This window comes from Ascochyta rabiei, chromosome 8, assembly GCF_004011695.2.
Source record: "Ascochyta rabiei chromosome 8, complete sequence".
NCBI classification, from domain to species: Eukaryota; Fungi; Ascomycota; class Dothideomycetes; order Pleosporales; family Didymellaceae; genus Ascochyta; species Ascochyta rabiei.
The window spans coordinates 1,475,599-1,492,730 of NC_082412.1; the positions used below are offsets into that span (position 1 = coordinate 1,475,599).

A 17,132-nucleotide genomic window follows, 5' to 3' on the forward strand; every position below is an offset into this window, starting at 1 on the left:
TAATACGTCGCACATCGCACCTTCATCGTTCGGAAGAGATTAGATGGTATTTAAAAGATTAGAGTATTTGAAAAAAATCTTAAAAAATCCACTTGACATCCAACCTACAGCAAAGCAACAGCAAACCCAGCAACAACAGCCGCCGCACCGACCGTCAAGCGACCCGCCGCGCCCGTGTACTCGGGCAAGCCACCCGAGCTCGTCGCCGTCGCATTGCCACCAATGGTGCCATTACCGGCTGTGGCGTTCCCAGCGCCACCGTGCATCTGAAAGTTGGCGCAGGTGATCCTGGAGGTGTTGCGCGTATGCAGGACAAAGGCCAGGCCGCCAAAGAAGGCCGGGCTGCCCTGCTCGGTGCTGAGGAAGTGGTCGACGAAGCTGGTGCTGAAGCTGCCGGGCGTCGAGATCTTGCCGCCGTGCTTGCCTGCCAGGTCGCCGACTTGACACGTAGCGGGCGCGGCCGGGTTGCACATGTACAGCTCGCCAATATTCTGAGGGTCTAGGTGGCCCGTTGTCGCGGTGCAGTTGCCGTCGGCAGGCACAGGGAGCGTATGGATGTGCCAGTTGAAGGGCCCGTAGGCGGCTTGGTCGGGCAGGTTGGTGATGTTGACGATGAATTCGACGCCCGAGGATGAGCCAACGGCGGAGATGGTGCCTTGGACTGCGTCGCCGACTAGGGGGTTGAACATGGAGTCGGGGAGGGTGGCAACATAGGTGGCAGCCGGCTGGTTGGTCTGCGAGGGTGCGGGACCGAGGACACCAGTGTAGCTGGGGTTGGGGGGGAGAGGCGAGATGATGGCGCCCTGGAGGGTGTCGACGCCTGCAAAGGGGGTGCCAGTTGCCGAGGGGATGATGGGAAGGACACCAGACTTTGTTGTTGACAGGAGGACAGGCGGAGGGGGTGGTGCCTCGACGACCTGTGACTGAGCCGAAACTAGGGCTGCGAAGCCTGCGGCGAGGATGAAGTTGTGCATCTTGATAGAAGCTTTGCGAGTGATGGTATGGTAGCTGCCCGTGTATGCGAAGAGCGCTCCAAGCCTTTATAGTCCAGCTCTCACTCTTTCCCTGCATTCTCGCAGCCGCACGCCTACTTTGCTCTATTCCATGCCCAGGAACAGTCTACAGTGACGACAAGACTCATCAGCCCAGCCGTCCTGCGCCTCACCGTTATTCCAATCGTGCAGCTCAGCCTTGCTGTCTCACTCCACAGGACCTATCGAGATGCACAGCGAAGCGGCACGCGGAAATACGATGCCGCGTCGTCACGCTGACAATCGAACCACGCGAGATTGGCGAGGTGCGGAGATGCAGTAGCGTGGAATGGGGTGCATCGTGTTCGTCCCAGACACGCTAGAACACCGTCATGCCGTAGAATCGCATTTATTCGTCGTGCGGTCGAGTTTCCAATGGATAGGTGGACGGGGGCGCGTCAGGGTACGCATTGATGTTGGTGGTTGATAGTATGACATCAAGACTTTTTAGCGAAGGGAGTTGGCCTGGAGGATCTTGGAAGGCTCCGCGGGCTGTAAAAAAACGGCAATTAGGAAAGGGGCAAAGAAATTGTGAGGAACAAGGGCGATTTTTGTGGTGCAGCTTGCAGCTGATGACGACGCTGGCTTGAAAGGCGCAATGTGGTGAATCCAGGCACGTGTTCGAAAAGGTCAAAGACATGGTAGCACCTCGACAGTTGTTCTTGTACCCAGTCATGTCTGCAGCGCCGGTGTGAGTAGTCAAAGTGACGTAAAGAGAATGGAAGCATCCAAGTGCGCGTCTTGAGTCTCGTCAGTCTTTTGACGTAGCAGGTGTACTTGTGCATTTCCGACCTACATCAGCCTCTGCTACCCTACCACAGTAGCGCCAGTACGCTCGCTTACAATAGCGTACAAATCTTCAACGACATACGTGCAGCTCGAATGAAGAGCCCAACATCTCGCAACAGTCCTACATGACAACATATTCGTATCCGCTCCACATCCTTCTTTCGCTGCTCAAAAAGGCCGTCAATCCGTTCTTCGTAATGTGCAAGATGGGAAGCGAACAATTGCGTAACAAGGTCGAAACGAAGCAAGCCCCAAACGCCAGGTAAATGATTTTGCAGGCAGCGCCAAACTCCGTTCGTAATGATATGCCAACATCCTAGGGTGTGCGTGTTTCCCCTGCTCTTGCGATGGAATGGACGCTTCGTCCAAGGACTATAGCACACCACCCGGCAGCGGCGTCCCTCGGTTTTGGTTGTCCCACCCGAATCCGCTGTTCGGAGGCACGGCTCGAACGTCGTTTCCGCCAACGGTACTGACGTGGCCCTGTTCTGGCGCGGCGTGCTTTCGCAACATAAACATGGGTTTCCGGCCTTCCTTGTCCAACTGCTTGAACAGTATCAGAGGTCGCTCGTTCAAGCCCAGACAACGCTCCTGGTCGCCGTGTACAATGTACAGCGCATACTGCCGCCAGTCTGCGGTGATGTTGTACTTCTTCAGCGCTACAGGAAGAACCTTATGGCAGGGGTCGTCGATGGACACGCGGAAAGATTTGAATATCTCGACCTGTGGATTCGACGAGGGAGCTTGCTGGGAGCTGGTGGATGGTTGCAGGTTGTTCGCGTTGGAGCCGCCAGACAGAGGGGGGTCTCGGTCTCGGTCTCGGTCTCGGTCTCGGTCGTCTACTGTGGGAGCGGGTGCGGCGTTTGTGCGCATTGGCCGGGCAGAAAGAGGGCCGGGGGTTGCGCGGGGGTCGCGGTTGGTGGCTGTTTGCTCCGAGTTCCAGGACGAGGCCCAGCTCTGCGTGTTGTCGTGGTCCTGGTGGCTCCGTGGTATCTCGGGACGTGTGTACTGCGTGCGTCCTTGGTTGTATGCGGGGGAGGTGGGCGAGGGCTGGGCGATGGAGTTGGGCGACATTTGCGCGCTCGAACCTAGTGACGCTGTGAGGTGTGAGGAAGCTGCGACGGCTGCTGCTGAGGGGTCTAACGAGGCGTGGTCGACGAGGGCGCGGTGCTCCTGAATGGTTGGAGACGGGTTCTTGGGCGCTGACCCTAGGAAAAGCTTCTTGGTGGAGAACTTACGGGACAGACTGCTACCGGTCCGGTTGTCTTGGGTGGGCGGCGGCGAGGCGACGTGCTCGTGGGTTGTGGGCAGCGTGGGAAGCATTTGTTGCTGCTCCTTGAGCATGCGCACGAGCGGCAGGATCTCCTCGCGCAGACGCTTGTTCTCGTCGATGACGCGGGTGAGGTCTTCGCGCAGGTGCCGCAGCTCCGACTCGGCTGTGTGTATGCGCTCGTCGCGAGCCTGGACGACGCGGATGACCTTGGCAAAGTCGTCCTGGGTGGGGGGTGCCTCCTGGGCGGAGGTGTCGGCGGCTGTGGTGGTGGTCAGCGGTGGTTAGGGGTGGTGGGGCGGTGGACAGAAGTCGCAAGCACCTACACAGCGGAACGTAGTCGTCAGGCTCGATAGGCACGTTCTGCTTGACCTTGATCTCGTAGACGGCCTTGAGGATGGTCAGACGGTGGCCGACGCTGCCGACGCCCATCTCCTTGAGCTCGGCGTGCTGCAGGGCGGCTAGGACGTCGCCGGTGATGCCCTCGTCTGCACGGGGCTGTGTTAGCGGCGCGGGCGGGCGGTCGAGAGGGGCCATGGGGCGACGTACCAACAAACGCGTCTGCATACTGGTCGAGGCCCAGGTCGGAGATGTAGTCGGCAACCTGCTCGGCGCTCCAGTCGACGACCAGGCCGGTGGGGCTGATGCGGCTGTCTCTGCTGTGGGTGAAGGTGGTCGGGGTGTGCTCGGTGCTCAGCGGGCCGGAGCTGGTGGGCGAGCTCTCGTACTCGACGGCGACCTGGTCGCGCTGCCAGCCGCCGCGCTCGAACTCGTCGTCGGCGTCCGAGTCCTCGTGGTACTTGGAGAGGATGTTGTACGCCATGCTGGCGGCGGGTGTGGATGACGTCGCCGCAAGGGCTGCAGTGCGGTGCGGGCGGTGCGTGCCGTGGGTGTGGATGTGCGGGCAGGCGGTGCTGGAGCTGGAGCTGGAGCTCGTGCGGCCGAGAGCAGGACCCGCAGTCTCGCGCGCCGCTGGACTCGACGACAACGACGACGGTCTAGGCGGGCGCTGCTACGGCTCCCCTGTCTGCGGCGAAGCGAGAACGACCGGGCGTGTTTCGCCCGCGACGAGCAGACGTCGGCGCTGTGTCAGATGCACCGAGGGCGTCGTGGTGGCCGCGGTGGTGGAGGTGGGGGTGGTCGTCGTCGTCGTCGTCGTCGTCGTCGTCGTTGTGGCTGTGGCTGTGGTGGTGGGCCGTCAAGAGGGCTGCGAAGCGCTGCGGTGCTGGTGCCGGTACACAACGGCGGAGCAGTGCAGCAGAGGCGGTGGGTGGGGGGGCGCAGACGGCACGAGCGTTGACGGTGCGGCAGCAGCGGCAGCAGCAGCAGCAGCAGCAGCAACAGAGGGCGGCCAGGGCAGACAGAGACTGCAATGCAAGCTTCACCGGCGTGCTGGAGCGCTTGGGTCGAGGCGAGGGCGAGGTGCGGTGCGGTGCAGCGGTGCAGTGCGTGGTGCAGCGTGGTGCAGCGTAGTTGGGTGCTCCTCCCAAGCTGCCTGCGACTACTATGTAGGATATGGCGCATCTTCTCCATGCCAACATGGCCAACCCTGGCCAGCGCCCATGCCGGCAAGGCGGCCAGCAGAGGCACCGATGCGGGAACGTCCGAGCGCTGATGTTCATTGAATCCAATACCCTAGCCACACCCCATTCACTGCTTCTGTACCCAATACCGAGCCTGGCCTCCTCAACTGACTGAACTACCGCCGCTGTAATAACAAAAAGCCCCTTCCTCGGCCACTCTGTGCTTGTGTTTGTGCTTGCCTTCACCATCATCTCCGAGCAAGCTCAGCTCAGCACAGCACAGCACAGCACAGCACAGCACGGGACGCCGTCCATCCACCACGACGCTGCATCACCTCACGCGAATATCAAAATAGCAGCCCTCCCCCCGCACCTCAGGAGGATCTGCATTGGCCCGGAGGAAACAAGTCCTTGTCCATTGAAACTCGGCGAACCACTACCTACCAACCCTGATCGCCAGCTAACAACCGGCACGTGCTCGACACCAACCCGTTTGCCCGCCGAACACCTCGCAAGAAAGAGACCTCGGCCGACCTGAGCTCAGCAGTGGCCACACCTTCCCAACCGACTGCCACTGCCACCACCACCACCACAACAACTAGAACACCGCCACCCAGCATGTCCATCCACCTCACGCCCACCCACGCCTCAGCCCTGCCCTCCGACCTCCGAAACAGCATCTACAGCGCCCTCCTCTCTTCAGGCGGCATCCGCAACATCGAAGCCACACTAACCCAGCTGCTGCAAACCTCTGGCTTCCAAGCCTCGCTGCGCGCCTACATCACAGAGCTGTTTCGCACGGGCCAGGCCACCACGGCCAATGAGGCGTATGCCCTGGCCATGGAGAGGGTGAGGGAGTCCATGGCCGAGGGCGAGAGCGAGGGAGAGGGGAGCAAGGCGAGTGCGGTGAATGGAGGTGCGTACGGGAACGGCGAGGACGAGGCGACCGAGACGCTGCATCTCAGGTTACCAAGGGACGTCGTCAGGGATGGCACGAGGTGCGTCAGGAGAGAGTTGGAAAAGGTCGTTCAGATTGACGTGGAATGATGACAAAAACACTCACAAACATGACACTTGTTAACAAAACACTTGTAAATACAACACTTGTAAACAAAACACATGAATAAAACACATGAATAAAACACTTAATAAATCACTTAATAAAACACCAATAAATTTAACACATCAACACAACACTCAACTTCCAGTCCTGTACATGGAAGAATACTCATAAACATATTCATTCGCATTGGCATACCAACACTCGTCATCAAAGCGCCGCAATTAGTCGCCTCTATCTATTCCATGCCAATATGTGAAAGATGGAATGCGCAAAACGTGATCCTCATGCCACGCATGAGCACCCCCTCATGAACCTGGGCCTAAACCTGAACCTGACCCCTGGCCCTAACCCTTCCTATACCACACAAGCAACCCCCTAGTTGTACAGATCCTCGTCTTCCCCGGCGTTGCCGAACGTGTTCTGCTCATTCGACGCCTGCTCCCCGTCAGGGAAGCGGAAGAAGCTCGAGCCGCCCGAGTTCTTCATCGACTGTGCAAACGCCTCGTAGCGCCGGATCTCGACATCCGTAACGGAGCGACGAGCAGAGCGCATCGCCTCCTCGAAGTGCGCCTTGGTGAGCTCGGGAACAGCGTCCTCGCCCTCGTCCTCCATATCAACGTCCTCACCCTTGTCGGCGAGAGCCTTGCGGCGCTCAATGTCAAGAGCAATCGACTGCTTGATGGCGAGCTTGACAGCACGCTGTGTGACGAACCCAAGATCGGCACCAGAGAAGCCGTGTGTGTTGGACGCGATGAAGTCGATGTCAATGTCCGACGCAACCGGTGTCTTGCGGAGCTGGGCCTTCAGGATGCTGACACGCGAGGCCTGGTCGGGCAGAGGGACGTAGACGAGGGTGTCGAGACGTCCGGGACGGCACAGCGCATTGTCGAGCTGCTCCGGTCGGTTGGTGGCACCGATGACGAAAACGTTCTTCTTCGATGTCATACCGTCCATCTCGGTCAGCAACTGGTTGACAACACGGTCGGAAGCACCGCCGGCATCGCCCTGAGATCCACCACGCGACTTGGCAATGGAATCAAGCTCGTCAAGGAAGACAACGCAAGGAGCGGCGGCGCGGGCCTTGTCGAAGATGTCTCGGATGTTGCTCTCAGATTCACCGAACCACATGGAAAGCAGTTCAGGACCCTTGACCGAGATGAAGTTGGCAGCGCACTCGTTGGCAACAGCCTTGGCGAGCAGCGTCTTACCAGTACCGGGAGGACCGTAGAACAGCACACCACGCGAGGGCGACATGCCGAACTTGAGGAACTTCTCGGGGTGGTCGACGGGGTACTGCACGGACTCGATGAGCTCGCGCTTGACCTCCTCGAGACCACCAATGTCCTCCCATCGGACGTTGGGAACCTCGACGACAGCGACCTCGCGGAGAGCAGAGGGGTTGGAGATACCAAGGGCAAAGCGGAAGTTCTCCATGGTAACACCAAGCGAGTCGAGCACCTCAGCGTCGATTGTGTCCTCATCAAGATCGATCAGGTCCATCTTCTCACGAATCTGCTGCATGGCAGCCTCGGAGCAGAGAGATGCCAGATCGGAACCGACGTAACCGTGCGTCTCAGCGGCAATGACCTGGAGGTCGACGTCGTCGCCGAGCTTCATGTTCTTGGTGTGGATCTGCATAATCTCGAGACGGCCTGTAGGGTCGGGAATGCCGATGTCGACCTCACGGTCGAAGCGGCCGAAACGACGAAGGGCAGGGTCGATCGAGTTGGGTCGGTTGGTGGCGGCCATGACAACAACGTTGGAGCGTGCCTTCATGCCGTCCATGAGGGTGAGCAGCTGCGAAACGACACGGCGCTCAACCTCACCGTTGGTCTTGTCACGCTTGGGGGCGATAGAATCGATCTCATCGATGAAGATGATCGCGGGCGAGTTCTTCTCGGTCTCCTCGAACGCCTTGCGCAGGTTCGACTCCGACTCACCAGCCATTTTGGACATGATCTCGGGACCGTTGATCAGGAAGAAGAAAGCTCCGGTCTCGTTGGCAACGGCACGGGCCATCAGCGTCTTACCGGTACCAGGAGGGCCGTACATGAGGATACCACGCGGCGGCTTGATACCGATCGACTTGAAGAGCTGGGGATGCCTTAGCGGCAGCTCGACAAGCTCACGGATCTGTGCCATCTGTTTGCGGCAGCCACCGATGTCGTCATAGCCGACCTCATTAAGGTTGCCCTCTTCATCTTCGCGCTGGATCGGCTCGCCCTCGCAGTGGATGACGGTATCTTGTGCGACGATACCGAACTCTGGCGGATCGACCTCTACAACCTTGAACTCAACTTGTCGCATGCCACCGCGCGCGGTGAATGTGTCGCCCTGTCGTACAGGTCGGTAGGCTTCGCGGAAGTATGGGGCCAGGAAAACGTCGAATAATGAGCCGGTGATGCCCTCGACTGTGTCTGCGATAGGAAGGACTGCGATGCGCTTGGCCTGTGGGAGTTGTTAGTTTCGGGCGCTGTCGAGGCGCGCGGATGATACATACGTATTTGATGTCTGGGCAAGGGTGGATGGTGATAACATCGCCGTGCTTAACGCGCAAGTTGTGGCGAACAACGCGGTTTATCCGCGCTGAGCCGTCATCGAGGTCGTCGTCTGCAAGCACAATCAAGACTGTGTCCTTGCGCTTCTTGCCCTTGACGAGGACAGTGTCACCACGGAAGAGCTGGAGTGTCTCCATGGTGTTGTTTGAGAGGGCGATGATGGAGTTGTCATCGTTGACGGCGTCGGTGACACTGTGAAGTCAGTACGAGACTGCTTTCTGCAGGGGCTGGAGATGCTCACATGAGGGAGTTGGGCTTCTTCTTCTTCTTGAGGATGGCAGTTGCGATCTCATCTTCCTGTGGCGGGTCAGTGTGGGTGACTTCAGCGTCATGTCGAGCAGCGCTCACGGTCTTGGGCTCGGCGCCTGAAGGGTCCCTGGGGTCTGTTAGCAGCTGCATCTCACTTGGAACACATCGGTGGCAAGTGAACGTACTTGGACAGATCCGGCTTCTGCGTTGCGTGGTCTGGCTCGGCGGACATTGTGGTGTTCTATTTGATTATGTGCAGCGGGAGTGGTTATTTGAAATATGTGGAGGGTGCTACCAAGAGCTGCGGCGTGGTAGGGCTGGGGGTGGTGTGTGGCGGGTGATGGGGGAGATGGAGTGGAGTGCAGGCGGGCGTGGTAGTTTAAGTAGAAGCTCGGGTCAGTCGGTGACGGTGAAGCTCCAGGTTGCCTCAGCGTGGGTCCGCTTGCCAAGCATCTGTTAGCGCGCCTTCCCGCAACACCAAATAGAAACCTTTGGAAGACTACGGACGACGCTTCACTAATCCAGTCAATGCATCATGGAAGGCCAGCCGAGCGACGCTCAAACTCAACACAGTGGCCCTTGACCTGCCGCCCGCCGCCCGCTGAACAAAGCAAACATGGTCAGTCTATGCTTGTTTGTATCACGTTTTGAAGCTCCTGGGTGAGACAGGCATGTCGACGCGTTCGCTGTGGTGCCTGGCTGCTTGCCACCGTCGCCCAGAGCAGCTAGCGCCAACAACCACCATCGGTTGCGGCTCTACGCATACCACCCATCTTCAAAGCTGAGCGCTTGGGCGGCATTTCAATATTGCGATCGATGAAAGAGATGGAAAACAGTTCAAGGCAACTGGTTGGGTCACGCAGGTATGAACCACGACACGTGCTGCTACCCACGTTCTACGTACCGAGGGTCCTTTTATGAATATTCGCCTACAGGTTCTGCATTGAGTTTTTCGTTCGCGATCCAAGGTATAGCAAGAGTGAGCGACCATGGATCAACGCCGCGAGAAGAGAGAACTGAACACTGCATATCCAAGCGTCTCGTTGTCTACTCCACGTACCGTAGGCAAGCTGTAGGCGAACCACATCTTCATTTCACACTGCACTCTATCTTACTTAAGGAGCTCAATCACTATCATACACCACATCCTCCACACGTTGCGAATCACGCACTCATCAAAACATGCTTACACTACCCCAACCCACACACGCACACCGCGCACCTCCTCACCAAACACTCTACTTCCCTTTCCCCCTCTCCTCCACCGCCTACAACTATGAACCCTACACTCCACGCCCGGGGCCCAGCATCCACCCCTGGCCGCGTTCAAAACTACACATGCAGACCATCTCGCCCGCGCCGCCCATCTTCCTCTCCTGCCACCTGTCCAACCCCGTACACCTGGCCAGCATACTAGCGCACGGGTGCGAATGGAGCGTTGTGCAGTGCGTGGCTGGGGGCATGACGCCTGCGGTGTTGAAGTTGAGGGGGCGAGATGGAGTGGAAAGTCGAGGGGATGGAGCGAAGAATCGAGGGGATGGCGAGGTAGACAAAGGCGAACAAACGGATGGTATGACAGTCAACGGCGTGCTCCTAGGCGGGCTGCGCGACGAAGTGCGGGTCCTCCTCGAATCCACACTGCGCCGGCGGTACGGAGACGGGTATCAGCGGGTCGTGGAGGAGATCGAGGTGCGAGTTGAGGATGGCGGTGCGGTGGTGGTGCCCGCGTATGTGTATCGGGGGAGATGACATGTGGCTTGAAAACGTGCAGAGGTGCTTGTTGCTAGTACCATCACGTTCACGAAGACGGTTTGTGGACCTTTTGATTTCTGGACGTCGTCCAGCGCTGTGTGAATACAGCGATATATCTCTTATGAATAGCAAACCATGATATGCCATGCCACGCCATGCAGAAGCACAAAACCTCCCATGCATGACCGTGCTGAACATCGCTAGCTATTCCCTACTCCCAAAAACGCCAAATAACCTACTCCAATGACGCATCACCGCCCACGCCGCGCCACGTCCTCCAAGAACCCAAGCAAAAACGTCTTATCCACAGGGCTCTTCGCGTCGCTCTCCCTCGCTTTCGCACCCACCAAGCTAAAGCCCGGGCCCTGCAGAACTGGCACCTCAGATTGCCCCGGTGTAGGCTCGCCGATGCTCGAGATGCGGCTCCTGCTCGCCAGATCGGCAGGCGTGCCAGTGCGACTGCCCTGCTGCATCGGACTGACGGGGCTGACGAGGCCGGACATGGCGGTCTTGGGCGTCGGTGGGTTCGGCGTCCGGCTGAATGGCAGCGGGCTGTGCGACTGCTGCATGGGTACGCGGGCTGTGGGCTGCGGCGACGGCTTGCTGAAGAGGCCAAGGAGAGCGTTGCGCTGGTCTGATGCGACAGACTCGCGCCTGTGAAAGGAGGTGGGCTGCGCCGCAAGGGTAGCGGGGGACGCGACGGATCGTACTTGTGCGGGATGAGCGAATGGTTGTGGGGAAGGGTTCTGGAAGATGTTCAGAAGTCCTTGGGCCTGAGCTGTTGGGGGTGCACCAGATGCAGGCAGCGTCGTCGCAGGTTGTGCAGGCTTTGTTTGAGGAGATCCCTTGAACATGTCTAGAAGACCTTGGGCTTGGGCCGGCCGGGCAGCTGCTGGCTGAGGAGAAGGTCCTTTGAGCGTATTGAGCATACCTTGTGCTTGTGCTGTGGGAGCAGGTATAACGGCAGGTTGAGCAGCTGCAAGTTGGGGTGATGGGCCCTTGAACATGTCCAACAGGCCCTGTGCGTGCGCCGTATGTCCAGGGGCTGGTGCAGCCTGCTGAGATCGCTTCAGGATCTGTGGCTGGAAAGCCGGCGCCGGCGCTGCGCATACGTCTCCGTGGGCCTGTTGAGCGTGTTTCGAGGCAGCAATAACAGTCACTTCCGACCCAACTCGTGCCATTGGGACTTGAGTCGCAGGAGAAGGCCCGCGAGAGTTGCCGTTGATGGATGGTCGGTTGCGTCTCTTCACCGTATCGAAGTCGGGCGCATTGACCGGTCCATTGACGGTAGCCGAGGTGAGTCCAGTCTTGGGCTTGGTGCTGAAGAGGTCGAGCAGGGTTTGGTTTGGAGGGTTGCCTTGGCCTGTTGATGGCTGCGCCTGAACGAAGCCGGGAGTTAACGGGTATGCCGAGAGCTCTGCTGGCTCTGCTGGTGCGGGAGACTTCGCCGGCGGCGTCGCACTGAAAAGCGTGAGCAATGAGTCTTGATGCACAGTCCTTGGCTTTGGCTGTGGTTGGCTCAGTGGAGGTGACTGAAATGTGGGCGGGCTCATCACGTGTGGAGGAGACACGAGTTCGTGAGGTGGATACTGTGGGTGCGGCTGCTGCAGTCTCGGTGTGCTGTACTGAGGCTGCTGCAGCGACGAGGCATGAGCTTGCGGTGGGGTGGGCTTCTGTTCGCTGATTCTGAACGAGTTCAGCAAACCCAGAGCGTGAGCAGTAAGCTTTGGCGTGGGCAAACCAGACGCATGGGGTGCTTCTGGCCTGCCATGCGCACCGGTGATTTGTTCTTGCAAAGGCGGTGGCTGGCCGAAGCTTTGCTGCTGCTGGAAGTTCTGATTAGGAGGCGGAGGCGGTGGCATGAAGTGCTGTGGAAGGTGCAATGGCATGTCTTGCGGGTGCTGTGGCGATCCCTGGAAATGCATGTTCTGTTGCGGTGGGAAGGGGAACGGAGGCGGGGGACCCATCTGCGGCGGCAAAGGGTGGTGCTGGCCATGTGGACTCTGAGGGGGTTGCATTGGCGTGTGCACGATCTGCTCGTATGGTGTCTGGGGCAGAGAGCCTGAGGATCCTCTGGGGCCGCTGTTCCCTTGCAGCAGGGCTAGCAGCGGGTTTGCCTGAGGCTGAATGCCCGGTGCCTCTACAGGTGCAGCTGGTCCTCTGCCCACACTCAGCAGTTTCTTGAGCTCTGCCGCGGGATCGACAGAAGGCAACGACTGGGCTGCTAACTCGCTCGGGGTCTGGGCTTGTCCGAGTCGCGCGACGAGGTTGGCGAAGTTGTCGTCGTCAAGGGGCTGTGCAGCAGGTTGCGCAGTGCCCTCGTTGCCTGTGGCATCGTACCGCTCGGGCTGGAAATCGTCGTCATCGGTTATGGCGGGCGGCGGTGCCACGTGTTGCCCGACACGGGCCCGTTGCTTGTCGAGCTTGTGCTGCAGCTTGATCCAGGCCCTCAGGGGACCCAGGAAGGGAGCGACCATGTAGAAACTGTTCTCCTTGATGAGGTCCTGGCCAGTGCCGTGCTGCTGGGCCTGGTTCTTGCGGCGCACGGTGGGCAGGTCCGTCAGCTTGTACCAGTCGATCTTGGAGATCTCCTTGCGTGTGCGGGGCTCAAAGTACGTGTCCATGGGGACGCCGCGGAAGACGTAGAGCATCATGCTCTGCTCGCGCATGGTGACGGTGATGCTCTTCATCTGGTGCTCGGGCAGGACGAGGCTGGCTTGGTTGAGGTCGTAGCCCGTCTCCTCCCAGACCTCGCGAACGGCGCAGTCCAGGTCGTTCTCCTCCTTGTTGATCTTGCCGCGCGGGAAGCTCCACTTGGCGCCCTTCTTCCAGCCCTTGACGAGGACGGCGTGGGTCATGTCCTGGTTGAGCATGATGGCGCCGCGGACGGGGACGCGGGTCTTGTAGGCGAGGAACTGGTCGTAGGCCTGCTGGTGCAGCTCGGCCGAGTAGGCCGAGAACAGCGGGCAGTGCTGGAACATGAGCTGGGAGAACTTGCGCAGGTGCATCGAGGGCAGGCAGTGGGGGTCCAGCGGGCGGATGAAGTCTTCGTAGAACCATTGGGCCTCTTCGATCTGGAAGCAGATGCGCTCGACGGAGAGCAGCTCCTCCTGCGGCAGGTTGACGATGAAGCGCACGCACAGGTCGTCGAGCCAGTCAACGAGCGTCATCTTGGTATTGGTCATGGTCATGTTGGCCGGTGTCGCGCAGCATGCTCTGCACGCCTGGAGAGCGAGGGTGAGGGGGAGAGGCCGGCGGGGGACGTGTGCGGGCTGCCTGCTGCGGGCTGCGGGCTGCGGGCTGCGGGCCGCGGTTGCGTAGCAAGCTGCCACTGGAAGAGAGGAAGAGTCGCGGGCGTGCAGCGAGAGAGAGTGGATCGCCGTGCACTACCGCACGCAGAGAAGGTGAAAGAATTGGGAATGATCCAGATGCAGGCGTGGGCGTAGGCGTTGGCGTAGGCGTTGGCGTAGGCGGTACCACAGGCGTCACCACAGGCGTTACCACACACCACCGAGCTCCAACGCGCCGTGGCCGTGCGCCGCCACACCGCCACACCGCCACAGCACTCGCCACAGCCGTGTAGATCGATCAGGTGAAGACGGGGCTAAGAAACACCGTCACGTCACACTGTATCGCGTCTGCGTGGGAATCAGGGCAGCCCAGCCAGCAGCACACCGCCGACCCCTCGACGCCATAAGAGCAGCAGCGCCGTCCCTCGCCTTGTCTGCCTGACTGTCCACTTGTTTGTTTGCCCGACCGTCTGCTTGTGCTCTCTCTCTCTATTCATAGCCAGCCACGCGCCCGTTTCAGAATTTCTGGAGACGACACCCGCCAGCCAACCACATTCCGCCCACACTTGTGAGACAGCCGCCGTGCAGCGCATTGTCAACCACCGCCAAAGAAACCCTCGACATATAAGTTTCTTTTGCACCTTGCCTCTCCCACTGCACCCATACCCAGCAGCCCCTTTCTCCCACCCATCCACAACACCGCAGCCATGGCCCAACTCGTCGCAAAGTACGCCGCGAAGAAGATGCTCTCCGGCGAGATGAGCAAGTATGCAAACAAGGCCGCCGCTGGACCCTATGTAAGTCGCCTCCACACCGTCGCCCTCGACCGTTGACTGACCGCGAGTCAGGACCCCTACTACGAGGAGATCCCCCACCCAAGGAAGCCCGGCAAGACGAAGAAAGTCAAGAAGGAGATCCCCGCCTACATTCCAGAGCAGGAGGCCAACATCCTCGCCAGGGCCCGTAAATCTGCCTACCGCCTCGACTTCGCCCTCTTCAGTTTCATGGGCATGCGCTTCGGTTGGTCCTCCGTCATTGGTCTTGTGCCCGCCATTGGTGACGCCGCCGACGCACTCCTCGCCCTCAAGCTCATCCTCAGTATGCGAAAAGTAGCGTGCGGTCTGCCCCAGAGCGTCCTGCTCATGATGATGTTCAACCTTGCCCTCGATTTTGTCGTCGGCCTCGTTCCCTTCATCGGCGACCTCGCAGACGCTGCCATCAAGTGCAACGGCAAGAACGTCCGCCTGCTGGAGCAACACCTAGACAAGGTCTATATGCCCGATGAGCTCAAGGCTAAAAACTCGAAGCTGCCCAGGGAAAGCCGTCCGCGTCCTGCATCCGTCTACGTCGACTTCTCCGACGAAGAGGAGGAGCGCCGTGGCAATTTTGATGACCGCCACGACAACGTCCGCCAGCCTCAGCGCGCTTACTCTGGCCGCCGGGATAGAATTCCTGACGAAGAAATGGGCCGCGCCAGGGACGACCGACCTAGCCGCAACGACACAAAGAGCAGCAGACGGTGATGAGTTGTTTCCTTTGTCATTCCCCAGATTGCATAGACAGTCGTTTGGTCGTCGAGCCCTCCGTTCAAGCGCTTGTTGTTGGCCCAGTCGTGCCCCACAGATACCCACCAAGATTCCTAAAGTCAGCTGTACCCATAGTCATTGTAATATCGTTTCATCACAATCACATCTGTTCTAGTTCTCACCTTTGTCGTCATCAGTGGTCACTGCCTTCGACGCAATCACACTACAGCTTGAACCAAACAGTCCGAGTCACGTCCATGGCAGTGCAAGGGCCTTGTACATCAGCCGCTAGTATTCTCGACTGTAACACGCTGTTTACTTTACATTCATTGATGTGTATGTACTCCTCTTGTACGCACCGTTGTCGCACGAGTCCTCTATTGTACTGCAAGTGTACAATCACACATCAGAAGACTCGAGTGTAATACACAACCTTTAATCTCTACATGGCCGGAAAGACGATTGGAGTAAAGTGGTCACAGGTTTCGTTTGCCTCTCACTGCATGGTCACCTTCACCTCCGCAAGATATCACTGTACTCGCGCTCGCACAATATTAAAGTGCTCACCTCGACGTTGCCCTTCTCCTCACTCACGCTCTCTTGCACACACAATTACTCCCCTGCAAGTTTTAACGACTACAGTTATCATGAGGTTCTTCCGTCTCCTCCCACTTGCTCTCGTGGGTATCTGCTTCGCCGCTCCGGCGCCCGCTGATGGCAATACAACCGGCGCAGTCCAGTCTCTCGAAGCTGGCATTGCCGTCCACTCCATCGCCGACAACACCGTCACCACGCTGGACGCTCCCTTCAAAGCCCCCAGTCTATTACCACGAAACGAGACTTCCGTACGTACCACGCCAGAAAACCTCCACCGCACCAGCATCAGCATCTCCGAATACTGTGACGCCGGCGTCCTCAAAGCCCGCGGCTGGCTAAGCAACGGACGAGTCATGTTCGAACTCCACCTGAACGCAGAGCAGGTGACCAAGATCAGCCTCCACCCTGGACACGATCAGATCGTCGGCCCGTACGACTTCGCCTCGCACGCATTCGGCATCGAGCACGACGGCTGCAAGTGGAGCTCTGAAGGCGGGTATCCGTGCGGATGGTGCAAGGCGCAGCCGTGGACACTGGGGCCGCTGAACTGCCAGACAGGCCAGCGCGGAAACCAGCGCGTGCGTACCGAATCCCCATTCCCTGCGCATGGAGCGTGCTGACCAACCTTCCAGTTGACCTACCGAACGTGCTACTTCGTGGACCACAACCCCCCCACCCTCTCCGCACGAGGTCAAGAACCCACAATCTCCCCCCCACCACCTGCACCCTCTCTCCCCTCCGAAAACCTCGTGACGATCCAAGGCTCCACCGTAACCCTGCACCCCCTCATCATTCAAACTACACTCCCCGCCACCCCATCCAACCAAATCTCCACAATCCTCCCCTTCCACCTCTTCCTCTACGAATCCTGCAGCCCCAACACCTCCCCCATCGCAGGCGCAGTCTACAAAAACGGAAACATGGCGCTCTCGCTTTCGCTAACGCCGGGGTTGAAAACGAGTATCCAGCACTTGGTGCCGGGGTATGCGAATTTGGAAGTTGGGCCGTTCGAGTACGGCGCGTCGAGGGTTGGGTTTCGGTACGTGAGAGCCCCGGGAGAGGGAGAGGGGGAGTGTGTGTGGAGCGATGAGGAGACTTGGAGGAGCTGTGGCGAGTGTAGGGCTGGGTTGTGGTCCGCGGATTCGCTGGATTGTAAGAGGGGTGGGGTTCGGTGGAAGGATATGGATTGTTCCGTGTTGTTGGGGTCCGCCGAGTAGATTTGTAGTGAGATGCGTGGGGGGGTCCTGGTTCGTTTTGACTGGCGGCGGGAGGTGTGGGGAGTGCTTGACCGGGCGAAGTGGCTTTGAGGAGTGATGGATGATGATCGCTTGCTCAAGCGCAATGGAAAGGTTCCTTGGGTGTACTGTTGATCTGCATGTCATCTTTCAGCCTTGTACGTCTCACAACTGCAGGATTCCGGTTCGTAGTATCTGGAACAGTCGATTCACCAACGCTACACTAAACATTCAGCCCGTAACAGAGCT

At 59.0% G+C, this 17,132-nt stretch overlaps 8 protein-coding genes across 9 annotated transcripts, besides 13 other annotated features; 3 read left to right on the top strand and 5 right to left on the bottom strand.

Annotated features, from left to right (window-relative positions):
* Positions 1-104: 104 nt before the first annotated feature.
* EKO05_0005428 (Superoxide dismutase) lies at positions 105-974 on the bottom strand (the record flags this gene model as incomplete). Its single annotated transcript, XM_038945991.1, has 1 exon — positions 105-974. The coding sequence occupies one exon, from the start codon at positions 972-974 to the stop codon at positions 105-107; it is 870 nt and encodes a 289-aa protein (XP_038798442.1).
* Positions 975-2,192: 1,218 nt separating this feature from the next.
* EKO05_0005429 (uncharacterized protein) lies at positions 2,193-3,913 on the bottom strand (the record flags this gene model as incomplete). 2 transcript variants are annotated; one of them, XM_059636600.1, is made up of 4 exons in its annotated part: positions 2,193-2,917; positions 3,059-3,352; positions 3,417-3,578; positions 3,640-3,913. In XM_059636600.1, the coding sequence occupies 4 exons, from the start codon at positions 3,911-3,913 to the stop codon at positions 2,193-2,195; spliced, it is 1,455 nt and encodes a 484-aa protein (XP_059492583.1). The 2 variants fall into 2 exon arrangements, with proteins under 2 accessions (XP_059492583.1, XP_038798443.1); XM_038940058.1 differs by having other exon boundaries at positions 2,193-3,352.
* Positions 2,624-2,657: a tandem repeat.
* Positions 3,336-3,395: a tandem repeat.
* Positions 3,914-4,088: 175 nt separating the features above from the next.
* EKO05_0005430 (uncharacterized protein) lies at positions 4,089-4,865 on the bottom strand (the record flags this gene model as incomplete). The annotated part of the gene is made up of 1 exon (XM_059636601.1): positions 4,089-4,865. One exon carries the CDS (start codon positions 4,863-4,865, stop codon positions 4,089-4,091), a length of 777 nt encoding a protein of 258 aa, XP_059492584.1.
* Positions 4,197-4,229: a tandem repeat.
* Positions 4,230-4,261: a tandem repeat.
* Positions 4,262-4,284: a tandem repeat.
* Positions 4,398-4,430: a tandem repeat.
* Positions 4,512-4,556: a tandem repeat.
* A 13-nt stretch (positions 4,866-4,878) lies between the features above and the next one.
* Positions 4,879-4,914: a tandem repeat.
* A 270-nt stretch (positions 4,915-5,184) lies between these two features.
* Positions 5,185-5,255: a tandem repeat.
* Positions 5,232-5,660, top strand: EKO05_0005431 (uncharacterized protein; the record flags this gene model as incomplete). The annotated part of the gene is made up of 1 exon (XM_038945992.1): positions 5,232-5,660. The coding sequence occupies one exon, from the start codon at positions 5,232-5,234 to the stop codon at positions 5,658-5,660; it is 429 nt and encodes a 142-aa protein (XP_038798444.1).
* A 391-nt stretch (positions 5,661-6,051) lies between these two features.
* EKO05_0005432 (AAA ATPase cdc48) lies at positions 6,052-8,715 on the bottom strand (the record flags this gene model as incomplete). The annotated part of the gene is made up of 5 exons (XM_059636602.1): positions 6,052-8,124; positions 8,177-8,426; positions 8,476-8,531; positions 8,583-8,610; positions 8,669-8,715. The coding sequence occupies 5 exons, from the start codon at positions 8,713-8,715 to the stop codon at positions 6,052-6,054; spliced, it is 2,454 nt and encodes an 817-aa protein (XP_059492585.1).
* Positions 8,716-10,368: 1,653 nt separating this feature from the next.
* Positions 10,369-10,394: a tandem repeat.
* Positions 10,395-10,486: 92 nt separating this feature from the next.
* On the bottom strand, positions 10,487-13,426 carry EKO05_0005433 (5'-(N(7)-methylguanosine 5'-triphospho)-[mRNA] hydrolase; the record flags this gene model as incomplete). The annotated part of the gene is made up of 1 exon (XM_038945994.1): positions 10,487-13,426. One exon carries the CDS (start codon positions 13,424-13,426, stop codon positions 10,487-10,489), a length of 2,940 nt encoding a protein of 979 aa, XP_038798447.1.
* Positions 10,779-10,828: a tandem repeat.
* A 75-nt stretch (positions 13,427-13,501) lies between the features above and the next one.
* Positions 13,502-13,548: a tandem repeat.
* Positions 13,549-13,667: 119 nt separating this feature from the next.
* Positions 13,668-13,708: a tandem repeat.
* A 524-nt stretch (positions 13,709-14,232) lies between these two features.
* Positions 14,233-15,048, top strand: EKO05_0005434 (uncharacterized protein; the record flags this gene model as incomplete). Its single annotated transcript, XM_038940159.1, has 2 exons — positions 14,233-14,322; positions 14,374-15,048. The coding sequence occupies 2 exons, from the start codon at positions 14,233-14,235 to the stop codon at positions 15,046-15,048; spliced, it is 765 nt and encodes a 254-aa protein (XP_038798448.1).
* A 650-nt stretch (positions 15,049-15,698) lies between these two features.
* EKO05_0005435 (uncharacterized protein) lies at positions 15,699-16,865 on the top strand (the record flags this gene model as incomplete). Its single annotated transcript, XM_038940176.2, has 2 exons — positions 15,699-16,226; positions 16,281-16,865. 2 exons carry the CDS (start codon positions 15,699-15,701, stop codon positions 16,863-16,865), a joined length of 1,113 nt encoding a protein of 370 aa, XP_038798449.2.
* Positions 16,866-17,132: the final 267 nt, after the last annotated feature.